We start from the raw sequence: 12,690 nt of genomic DNA on the forward strand, positions 1-12,690 counted from the left end.
GACTTGAGCTTAGCCAACCATTTTCAGGAGGCAAGACAATCAAAGTACAATGGATGCCAATGTGACACAGTCCATAGTCCAAAGGAGCAAGTAATGGGAAAAAAGGTGCCGACCCCACAAGAAAAGGTAGGGTTCAGCTTTTGTGATAAGTATTTCTTTTTCTGTTCTATGTTTGAATATTTTAAAGAAAAACACCATCACAGAACATTATGTAAAAGTTGCCAATTTCCATTTCAACAATAATCTGAAGACTTCACAGTCAGGACTAAGTAAATTATCAGTACGATTAAATATCAAGCTTTCCTCCTTCCTTTCCCCAGTCTAGGACTCCTTGCCAGGGAAGTCTTTCCATCTCCTCCCAATCCCAGGTGCTGAGGGCATCTCTGAGGGATAACTGCAACCAGGTTTTAAAATAAGAATAGAAAAAGTTTCCCTTCAACAGACCCCATCAAAACAACAGTACATGGAAAAATAATGAAGGTAATCCAGCACTGTGTTTGGTCTTGGGTATAACAAGGAGTTTCTGGTCATATACACATATGCAATTCAGCTCCATCTTCTTCCATAGGGACTACTATGGACCTGCACTGGTGACAGTTCCTTAGCATGTGATCCAAAGGATTAGAAAGGTTCCTCAACTGAGCCTACTTGGGGATTTGGGGTAAATGAGGCAGGGGGCCCCTGAGGACTCAATCCTCTTTTGGTCCTTTTGCTATGGAGGAAATGACTTGAGCTGAGAAGCCCTTACCTTGAGCCCATTCTCTCATTTTAGTATATGCTTTAAGCTTAACTGATTAGTATGTAGTATTTAAACCCAAATGTAGTCTAGAACTTGAACCTGTGTTAAAAAAAAAAGACACCCCAAGAAGAAAGAAGACTCCTTGCCTGTCCCACTTTGCAACTGTGACCTTTGAAGAAGATAATATCTCTGCATACATCTTTCCTATTTTACTGAAGATGGCACTCTCCCCACAAAGAACAGAGGTGGTAATGGCTATGCCAAGCTCCCTAATGGCTTGAAGTCCACATAACCCATTTGGCTTCCTGGGGTCGGGGAAGGGGAGAAGGATTTGACATGGAAACAAGAAGGATACTGTCTTCACCCTGCTCTGATTAGTGAATTCATCACAAGGCACCTCTCTCCAAAGAGAGAACAGGAGACAGAAGCTACTTCCTCACACAGTTAGGAGGGTTCACCAGGTAAAAGGAATTGGAGAAACAGGGAACCCACTGCCAGAGTAAGACAGTCCAATCAAGTCCAGTGAGGAGATGCATAGATGAAGATGAGCTGGGAGGGATGTTGAATTCTGAGCGGTTGGTTGCACTGGAAGAACACGATGGGAGTTCTCATGCAGGTTTTGGGGAAACAGTAGGGACCATTTGAGAATTGGAGAAGGTCCATCCTTTTGCTGAGGAATAGGATGCACCTGGGCTTCACCTGAGGACAGGTGGCAGGGGTGGAGCCCCACGAGTGGCTGGAAAAACAAACAAACACCAGAAGCAAATGTCAATCAGTAAATCTGAAATCATTTATTATATACATGCTGGACATCTCATAATCAGTTCTAAATTGAGAAGTAAGAAATGATGCCCATTAGCTAAACTTCTATACTCTGTGCAAATTATAAAAATACTTTCCTCACCTCGGTTTGTTTTGCTGGGGTAAATTCTCTGAAAATGTTTATATTCTTCTGGAGCAGGGAAGTCTTCCACTGGATGGAAAGAATACTTGGACTCAAAATCATCTGCCAGAGGAAAAAAAGTGACTTTAAGCTGTTTCTTTAAATTTCCTCAAGAGAACGCCAAAAAGACTACTAATAAGTTCTCAATACTATTCTGTAGTAGGGAGAAATATAGCTGTGTTCCACAGACAAGATTATCCTGGGTCTTCTCGTGTCTATTTAGAGGACAAGTGAACTGGATCCATAAATTGATATAAACTAACCTAGAAGAAGTATTAAGAATTCCTCTCCTTACCAGGAATCTTATTAGCAATGGAGTTGTGGCAGCATATCACATGATTCTGCCCATACCACTTCCTGAGGTTTCCCTGGAAAGTTGTTCAAACTTTCAATAGGGCATAGATCAGGTATTTCCAAGAAGCCTACACAAAATGGCCTAAGGGAATGAGGACATCTGTTTTGGTCCGGATCAAAGAAACATTTCCAAAGCAAAGGAAGACATTACAGTCCACCAGGAAATAAATCTCAGAAAAGGATAAGTAGGCAAAGAACAGGAAAGAGGGAACCCTTAAGGGAGGGATGGTTAGTATCACACCCTCCCCCCCACCCCAGGGCAATGAGGGTTAAGTGACTTGCCCAGGGTCACACAGCTAGTAATCGTCAAGTGTCTGAGGTCAGATTTGAACTCAGATCCTCCTGAATCCAGGGCCCAGTGCTTTATCTACTGTGCCACCTAGCTGTCCCCATAGGATCGACCTTTAACCAGTAATCCAAGGATACACAAACTATCTGGTTGGAGAAGACACCAAGAGAAAGCACCAACTGTCATACTATGAAAACTGATAAAAATTCACTATATTAAACTCAAAACCTGGGGGGAAAAGATGGAAAGGGACATTATAAATCACTAATAAGACAACAAAAGTTATCCAAAGAATCCCATCTGAACTGCATGCAAGCTGGGTATCTGTTGTGAATGTGGCCTTCTCAGGAGCCAATTACATACCCAGGAAGGATCGGACAGTTGCAATGGAATCTCTGTGGCCATTCCTCAGGGGTGGTGGAGGTGGCGGAGGTGGCCCAGCTGGTGTCCTTGAAGGTGGAGGTGGGGGTTTTCCTCTGCTCAGGGGTTCTGTAGAGCCATGCATTCGGTATGGTGGAGGTGGAGGTGGGGCATCTCTGGCACCATTTCGAATTAAGGGGGGTGGGGGTGGTGGAGCTGCAACAACCCACAGACATTTAGAAGGCTGAATTAGCAAAAGGTAGGTAAATTTGGGGACATGTTTTAGCACCTCCTCAGACAGAGTCTTTACCTGATCTCTCCAAGGAAGCATCTCTGAAACAGTCAAAAAGCATTTATTAAGTGCTTACTATGTACCAGGCACTGGGCTAAGCAGGAGACACAATGAAAGGCCAAACCAGAACTATCTTCCAACTAGACAATCTTTCTACAAGCCAGCTACTTCCTATTCCAAACTTTTCTACTTCACTAGCTGGCTCCATCCTAACCTTTCCAAAATTACTGTATATTATTATTCCTCTTCAAATGCTCTACAGTCTAGCCAAAATGGCCAGTACTTCTGGACCTCAACTTATACTAAAAAAGCAAAATCATCAAAACCATCTGATACTGGTTAAAAAACAGAAAAGCAGGTCAATAAGACAATCTGGATAATGATCAGAAAGTGAACTTGGTATCCGAGTGTTGGATAAACCCACAAACATAAATTAATTAAGGAAGACTAACTCCCTATTTAACAAAAATTGCTGGGAAAATTGGAAAGCACTTCAGTAGAAGTTGAGTTTAACTTTTTTTTTTCATGCCTTGCCCAGAGTCACACAGCTAGTGTCAACTATCTGAGGTCGAATTTGAACTCAGGTCCTCCTGAATCCAGGGCCAGTGCTTTATCCACTGCACTACCTAGCTGCCCCCGAAATAGGGTTTAACCTTATACCACATACCACAGCAAGCTCAAAATGGATGTAAACTGATTATTAAAAAATATTATCATAATATAAAAAATTAAGAGAATCTGATCAGACATCTTTCATTGTGTTAGCAATTTGAATTCTTATCCAAAGGAATAAAGGCAATCACAAAAATGGTTATAGGAAATTTAAAACTTTTCCATGGCGGGGCGGCTAGGTGGCGCAGTGGAAAAAGCACCGGCCCTGGATTCAAGAGTGCCTGAGTTCAAATTCGGGCTCAGACACTTGACACTTTCTAGCTGTGTGACCCTGGGCAAGTTACTTAACCCCCATTGTCCCGCCCCCCCCCCCCAAAAAACACTTTTCCGTGAATAAAATTGATGAAATTAGGGTAAGAAAAATTGTTAACTGAGAGAAAAAAATCTTTGCAGCCAATATCTCTAATAAGGCTCTGATATCTAAGATCTTAAAAGGAATATGGCAAGAACATAAAACCAGATAAATGGTCAAAGGATATAAAAAAGCAGTTCTCAAAATAAGAACGGCAAACTACTAACAATCATATGAAAGAATGCTTCAAATCACTAAAAATAACTCTGAGATTTCACCTAACATCTAGAATATTAGAAAAGATGACAAAATATGGTAATAGTCAAAGAAGGAAGGGTTGGGGAAAACAGGAGCTGTGAATTGCTTCAACCATTCCAGAAAGCAATGTGAAATTACACAAAGTGGCTAAAAGGTTCACACATTCTAATGCAGATTGATTCCACGCTAGGTATATATATCCCAAGGAGGTCATGAGGGGATGAGGAGAGAAAATTACATGTACACAAAAATATTGATAGAATGATTTTTTTGTGCCAGCAAAAACTCAGAAAGGAAGTAGATACCATCCAATAGGGAATGGTTAAAGCAACTGTGACACATGAATGCAAAGGAAGATACTATGCTATAAGAAATTTTTAAAAAAATATGAATACAAAGAATAACAAAAAGACTTATTAATCAAAGTGAAGCTGAGCCAAGAAAAAATATACATGACTACAACAATGTAAATGGAAAGAATGACCACAACAATCAAAAATTAATGTTGTGAAGAAAAGGAGTCAAAATGGCAAATCAGAGGCAATACAGCTGAACACTCTCAACATCACCCTCCGAAAAACTTTAAGGTAATGCCTCAAATCAAATTTTGGAGCCACCGAGCCAATAAATGGTCAGGGTGAGATATTTTTATGATCTAAGAAAACTTAGGAGGTGAGCAAGAAAACTCTATGACACCAGGGTGGAAGGCTGTCTGAAGCCATATGTGCAGGGGCAGCAACAGTGGCTACAACAGCAGATTCAGGAACTCTCAGCCCAGAGCCAGTAAGAAAGTTGGACAACTGGTCAGAAAGAGATTGCAGGGAAACCTTTGCTGGCACTGAGTAGAGGTGGCACTGATTGGCAACTCTATTGCCCATACACAGTTCTAGGTCATAGCTGTAGGGAAGAAAGGAGCACTATGATTTGGTCCCAAAGCAGCAGGGGCCTTGGTCTCAAGGCAAAGAGAGCCTAGTGCTTGTGGCTTTAGGGGCCCAGGACCCCTACCTGGGTAAAGACCAGAGTTCAGACCAGGAGAGTACTAACCATACCTCTTTTCTCAATATCATACCACCCTGAGAGCAACAAAAACATGAAGACTCCCAGAACTAGCACTGAAAACAGCAGCACAAAAAAACCCTAAAGCTTAGAACAGTACCTCTTCACCCTCCAGGTGAGTAGAGCTCAACTCTTTTTTTTTTTTGGGGGGGGGGGGGAAGAGGCAGGGCAATGGAGGTTAAGTGACTTGTCCAAGGTCACACAGCTAGTAAGTGTCGTGTCTGAGACTGGATTTGAACTCGGGTCCTCCTGAATCTAGAGCTGGTACTTTATCCAGTGTGCTACCTAGCTGCCCCAAGCCCAACTTTTAGCATAAAATTCAAAGTCAATAAATAGGCTGGAAAAATGAGCAAATGATAAAAAAAGAATCTGACCATAAAAAGCTAGTACGGTGGCAGAGAAGACCAAGATAAACTCAGAAGACAACAAATAGCTACAAACAAAGCTTCAAAGAATGCAAATTGGACAAAAGCCCAACAAGAATTCCTGGAAGAATTAAAGAGATGACAATAGTAGAGAAAAAACTGGGAAAAGAAATGAGAAGAACACAACAAAATTATTAAAAGTTAATAGCTTGGTAAAAGAGGCACAAAAAAATACTGAAGATAATAACACCTTAAAAATATAGAACTGGGGGCAGCTAGATGGCGCAGTAGATAGAGCACCGGCCCTGAAGTCAGGAGGACCTGAGTTCAAATCCGGCCTCATACACTTGACACTAGCTGTGTGACCCTTGGCAAGTCACTTAACCCCAATTGCCTCACTAAAAAAAAAAAAAAGAACTGGCATAACGGTAAAAGAGGCACTAAAATTCAGTGATGAAAAGAATTCCTTAAAAAGCAGAATAGGACAAAAAGAAGATACAAAAATTCACTCTAGAACTCCTTAAAAACTAGAATTGGTCAAATGCAGGGGCGGCTAGGTGGCGCAGTGGTAAAGCACCGGCCCTGGATTCAGGAGTACCTGAGTTCAAATCCGGCCTCAGACAGTTGACACTTACTAGCTGTGTGACCCTGGGCAAGTCACTTAACCCCCATTGCCCCGCAAAAAAAAAAAGAATTGGTCAAATGGAAAATAATCTCACAAAATTTCACTGAAGAAAATAGTTCCTTAAAGATTAGAACCAGGCAAATGGAAGCTAATAACACCATTAGATATCAAGAAATAATAAAGCCAAAAGAATTTAAAAATAGAAGAAAATATGAAATAATTTATGAAAAAAAACTGAACTGGAAATAGATCAAGAAGAGATCATTTAAGAATTACTGGACAACCTTAAAGTCATGATCAAAGAAAGAGTTTACACACCATATTTCAAGGAATTATCAAGGAATACTGCCCTAACATCTTAGATACAGACAATAAAATAGAAATGGAAAGAATCTACTAGATCACTTCCTGTAAGAGAACCCAAACTGAAAACTTCCAGGAATATTACAGCTAAATTCCAGACCTCCTAGGTCAAAGAGAAAATACTTCAAGCAGCCAGAAAGAACAATTCAATAATGGTGCTATAAGAAATGTCAAGCAGGATGATTTCAGAAAGGCCTGGACAGACTTATATGAACTGATGTATAGTAAAGTTAGCAGAACCAGGAGAACATTGTGCACAGTAACAGCAATACTGTTCAATGAAGAACTGTGAATGACTTAACTCTTCTCAGCAATACAATGATCCAAGACAATCCCAAAGGATTAATGATGAAGCATACTATCCACCTCCAAAGAAAGAACTAATATTAGAGGGCAGCTAGGCGGCACAGTGGATAAAACACAGGCCCTGGATTCAGGAGGACTTGAGTTCAAATCTGACCTCAGACACTTGACACTTACTAGCTGTGTGACCCTGGGCAAGTCACTTAACCCTCATTGCCCCCCACCCCACAAAAAGAACTGATATTGATTGAACACTGAAGCATGCTATTTTTAACTTTCATTTTTTCTTTTATTCATTTTCTTATAAAAAATGACTAATATGGCAAGGTTTTATGTAACTGCATATGTATAATCTATATCTGATTGCTTACAGCCTCAGGGATGGGGAGGGAGGGATAAAATTTGGAACTCAAAACTATAAATAAAAATGTTTATTATTTTTTTAAAAAAGGAAAAAAAAACAACTTAAATATTGCAGAGCCACAATCAGGATTCACACAAGATTTAACAGTTTATACATTAAAGAAGCAAAGGTCTTGGAATATGATATACCAGAAGGCAAAAAACCCTAGGATTGTAACCAAGAATAACCTACGCAGCAAAACTGAGTACAATCTTTAAGGGGGGAAAATGGTCACATGATGAGATAGAGAACTTTCAAGTATTCCTGTTGAAAGGACCAGAGCTGAATAGAAAATATGACATGTAAAATCATGAAAAACATATTTTCATATTAGCCATATAACAAAAAAGCAAAAAAAAAAAAAGCAAGAAAACCATATTTAAATTTGCAGTCATTCTTTATCAGTTCTCTCTCTGGAAGTGGATAGCATTTTTCATCATGAGTTTGTTAGAATTGTCTTGGATTATTGTATTGAGAATAGCCAAGTCTTTCACAGTTGATCATCATTATAACAAGGGTGTATTATGCACAATGGTCTCCTGGTTCTTCTCACTTCACTTTGCATCAGTTCATGTAGGCCTTCCCATGTATTTCTGGAACCACCTTCCTCATCATCTCCCGCAGCACCATACTACTCCATCACAATCATATGCTACCATTTATTCAGCCATTTCCCAATTGATGAGTATCCTCATAATTTCCAATTCTTTGCCACCACAAAAAGGCTGCTAGAAATATTTTTGTACATATACGTCAAGTAGAACATTTTGTATTAGCTCCTGAAGGCAAGTTTACATAGTAGGGGGTTTTCAGAGGAGGGAGTGCCATGGCTGGACCACTGCTTTAAAAAATCAATTTGATGGGTAAATAAAGAATGGACTGGAGTGAGGAGAGACTTGAGGCAGGCAGACCCACCAGCAGTGTATTAAAATAGTCCAGGCATGAAGTGATAAGGACCTGCACTAGAGTAATTCAATGTCAAAGGAGAGAAAGGGGCATATTCAAGAAATGTTACAAGGTGAAAATGATAGGCCTTCACAATAGATCAAATTGGGGGGAGGGAGGAGAGGGGAGTTGAGGATGACACCCAAGTTATGAGCCAGAAGGACTGAAAGGATAATATAGCCCTCTACAGCAATAGGGAAAGTAGGATGTAGGGAGGGTTTAGGGGAAAAGATAAGAAGTTGAGTTTGGAACACTGAGTTTAAAATGTCTGTTGAACACCCAGTTCAAGATGTCTGAAAGGAAGTTGAAGAAGTGAGACTGAAGGTCACCAGAGAGGTTAGGGCAAGGTAGGTAGATCTGAGAATCATAAGCTTAGAGAGGGTAATTAAATCCATAGGAGCTGATGAGATCATCAAGCACGGTAATAAAGGAGGAGAAAAGAAGAGGGCCCAGGACAGAACCCTGTGCTGTCAGGAGAACCAAGAAAACTATTCATAACTACAATGTAAGTGGGGAAAAACTGCAAAAAATCATATAAACTAATGACTAATATTGGTATGAGAAGGCACTTCCTCTTTCCCATTGCAGAGGTGTTGAACTAGGAGTGTAGAACATTCCTATATTGTTGGACTTTGTTAATTTGTTAATTAAGTTTTGTTGAACTCCATTTTTTCCCTCTGTTAAATGGGACAGCTATAAGGGAGGAGGGGAAAGGGGAATATGTTGGGAAATGTAGATGATGTAAAACCAAAATATATCAATAAAAATTTTAATGCCATGATCTGATATTTTAAAAACACTTGTAGGCTACAGATTTTGCAGAAGAAAGAAGCTTAATAAGAGAGGACAGCACTACATTACTGAAGAAAAGTTATTTCTTTTCCCAAGATGCAGTTAAATAATCAAATGCAATGATAACTCCCTCTCCAAGTCTTCAAAGAGGCATGAAAAAGGATATGCTGAAAAAAATACCACCCGACTACCTACCAGCAAGTATGTGAGCATCACCTTCCCTTTAAACCAGCCCATATACCTAGCATCCCTTTAAAATCACCTTTCTTCACATGGAAAGACTTATATGAACTGATGCAAAGTGAAATGAGCAGAACCAGGAGAACACTGTACACAGTAATAGCAACATTGTATGATGATCAACCATGAATGACAGCTATTTTCAGCAATACAATGATTCAATTACAAAAGACTCATGACAAAAAAATGCTATTTGCATCTAGAGAAAGAACTGATGGGAGTCTGAATGCAGATCAAAGCATACTAAGTTTCATTTTCTTTATTTTTTCTGTTTTATTTTTTCCTTTTGGTCTGTTTCTTCTTTCACAACATAACTAATAGAAGATGTTCTACATAATTGCACATATATAACCTATATCAAATTGCTTACCATCTTGTGGGGAGCAAAGGGAGAGGAAATTTGAAATTCAAAAAAAAATTTTTAATGAATGTTAAAACGTCTTACGGGGGCGACTATGTGGCACAGTGGATAAAGCACCGGCCCTGGATTTAGGAGTACCTGAGTTCAAATCCAGCCTCAGACATTTGATACTTACTAGCTGTGTGACCATGGGCAAGTCACTTAACCCCCATTGCCCCGCAAAACAAAACAAAACAAAAAAAGTTTTTACATGTAATTGGAAAAAAAGAGTATTTAAAAAAGAATAATTTTTTAAAATAAAGACTTTGAAGAGGAGGGGAAAATCACCTTTCTTCTCCTTTTTTGGGGGGGCAGGGTGTTGGGCAATGAGGGATAAGTGACTTGCTCAGCTGAAGCAAGGGGGAGGAGCACCAGCCCCTCCCACACAGAAGAGACCCTGACGGCCTAAGGCTTTCCAATCTCAGCCCAAAGGTAGGGTCCCCAAATCAAAATAATTTCCACAGAACTTAGAGGAAGGAGAATTGATATAAAATTTAAAAGAACAAGAACCATCCCCCAAAAAGTAAATGGTCAAAGGATAATGAACCTGTAGCTTTTTGTTTGTTTGTTTGTTTTGCAGGCAATGGGGGTTAAGTGACTTGCCCAGGGTCACACAGCTACTAAGTGTCAAGTGTCAGAGGCCGGATTTGAACTCAGGTACTCCTGAATCCAGGGCTGGTGCTTTAACCACTGCACCATCTAGCTACCCACGAAACTGTAGCTTTTTTTGTTTTTGTTTTTGTTTTGGGGGGGGGAGGTTGTGGGGCAATGAGGGTTAAGTGACTTGCCCTGGGTCACACAGCTAGTAAGTGTCAAGTGTCTGAGGCCGGATTTGAACTCAGGTCCTCCTGAATCCAGGGCCAGTGCTTTATCCACTGTGCCACCTAGCTGCCCCCCTGAACCTGTAGCTTTTTTTTTTTTTGGTGAGGCAATTGGGGTTAAGTGACTTGCCCAAGGTCACGCAGCTAGTAAGTGTTAAGTGTCCGAGGCCGGATTTAAACTCAGGTACTCCTGAATCCAGGGCCGGTGCTCCATCCACTGCGCCACCTAGCTGCCCCGAACCTGTAGCTTTTTAAAGAAATGGAAGCAGGGGGCGGCTAGGTGGCGCAGTGGATAAAGCACTGGCCCTGGATTCAGGAGTACCTGAGTTCAAATCCAGCCTCAGACACTTGACACTTACTAGCTGTGTGACCCTGGGCAAGTCACTTAACCCCCATTGCCCCGCAAAAAAAAAAAAAAAAGAAATGGAAGCTATGAAAAAATATTGCAAATCACTAAATCAGTAAAAAGAAAGATGTGAATTAAAACTCTCAAATTCTACCTCACTGAAAAAGTTGTTGAAGGAAGGCACATTAATCATTGATGGCGTTATGAATTTACCTATTTTAGAATCAATCTGGAACTATTCCCAAGGTCATTAAGTTATGCAACTCCTTTAATCCAGTGTTAGCATTAATTAGGCATATAACTCTTTCCTAAAAGTCAAAGATAGAGAGAAGGGGTCCAGATGTACAAGAATATTTACAGCACCACTTTTTGTTGCAGTAAAATAGGTGCCCATCAATTGAAGAATACCTAAAAAACTGATAATGAAGGTAATGGATTGTTATTGCACCATAAAAATGAAACCCAGGAAAACCCTGTATAAAGTGATACAGAGTTAATTGAGCACAGCTATGACCACATTTATGCGATGACCACAATAATTTTAAGGAAAATCACATAAAAAGATTTCAAAGCTCTGATCCACCCCATAACCAATCATGACTTTTTTTTAGAAGACTGATGATGAAGCATGCCATTTCTTAACAGAGATGTCATGGGCTGCCCTGAATTGTTTTGCCTGACTATACTTATTGGTAAGAAAATATGACTTCAGGGTGGCTAGGTGGCGCAATCGGTAAAGCACCAGCCAAGGATTCAGGAGTACCTGAGTTCAAATCTGGCCTCAGACACTTCACACTTACTAGCTGTGTGACACTGGGCAAGTCACTTAACCCCCGTTGCCCCGTTAAAAAAAAAAAAAAAGAAAATATGGCTTCTATTTGAGAGGAGAAAGGTGTGTGTGTGTGTGTGTGTGTGTGTGTGTGTGGAAACAATAGCGTCTAAAAAAACAAAACATTTAAAAATTACACAGAAGAGAGCAGAAAAAATCTAACAGGGGTAGAGAAAAGCAAAACAATGTTGGTAAAATCGTTTTTTAAACCATACATAATAGAAATTTATGGTTTTATATATATAATTCCCTTATCTGTTCTTTGTATATGAAAATCTTTGTTTTGTTTATGTTTGCTAAGTTCATAAAAAGAAAAGACAATTTAAAAAAAATAGACCTATAAGGGCAGCTAGGTGGTGCAATGGATAAAGCACTGGTCCTGGATTCAGGAGGACCTGAGTTCAAATTTGGCCTGAGACACTTGGCACTTACTAGGTGTGTGATCCTGGGCAAGTCACTTAACCCTCATTGCCCTGCAAAAAAAAAAAAGTAGACCTAAAAAAGGGTACAAAAACCTGAGTTCTGAGTCAAGATACATCATGGCTTCCCCGGGTATTTTAGCCCTTTAGCCTGGGTTTATATGCAGTTAAGTTTTATGTACAAATTACATTTAAGCTGTAGATATGGGGCTAGAATATACAGGGCTGCTGCATGCTTTAAGACAGTGTACCTCTCTAAAATTATAAGCTCCTAGAAGGAAGCCATCTTACCCTATTTACTTCCCTAACCTAGCTACAATAGTTCTAATTTTATAAGTAGTGCTTTATGAAGACAGTGATTACTTGGCCAACTTTCATGAGCCATCCCTTTAAGAACTGGTACATGCACCTGACAACTATCAGATTGGCTAAAATGACAAAAAAGGAAAATAATAAATGTTGGAGAAGCTGTGGAAAAATTGGAACATTAATGCATTGCTGGTGGAGCTGTGAACTGATCCAACCATTCTGGAGAGCAATTTGGAATTATGCCCAAAGGGCAATAAAGCTTTGCATACCCTTTG

General features: G+C 39.9%; 1 protein-coding gene across 1 annotated transcript in view; it reads right to left on the reverse strand.

Annotated features, from left to right (window-relative positions):
* Positions 1-210: 210 nt before the first annotated feature.
* The window catches only part of WIPF2 (WAS/WASL interacting protein family member 2), a 63,576-nt gene continuing 51,096 nt past the window's right edge, over positions 211-12,690 (reverse strand). Inside the window, exons 7-9 of the mRNA XM_044004608.1 lie at positions 2,689-2,901; positions 1,644-1,745; positions 211-1,475 (exon numbers count right to left, since the gene is read on the reverse strand). Of these exons, the coding sequence (XP_043860543.1) occupies positions 1,435-1,475; positions 1,644-1,745; positions 2,689-2,901 (356 nt within the window). The 3' untranslated portion in view covers positions 211-1,434. The remainder of the gene's footprint in view (positions 1,476-1,643; positions 1,746-2,688; positions 2,902-12,690) is intronic.

This window comes from Dromiciops gliroides, chromosome 4, assembly GCF_019393635.1.
Source record: "Dromiciops gliroides isolate mDroGli1 chromosome 4, mDroGli1.pri, whole genome shotgun sequence".
Classification (NCBI taxonomy): domain Eukaryota; kingdom Metazoa; phylum Chordata; class Mammalia; order Microbiotheria; family Microbiotheriidae; genus Dromiciops; species Dromiciops gliroides.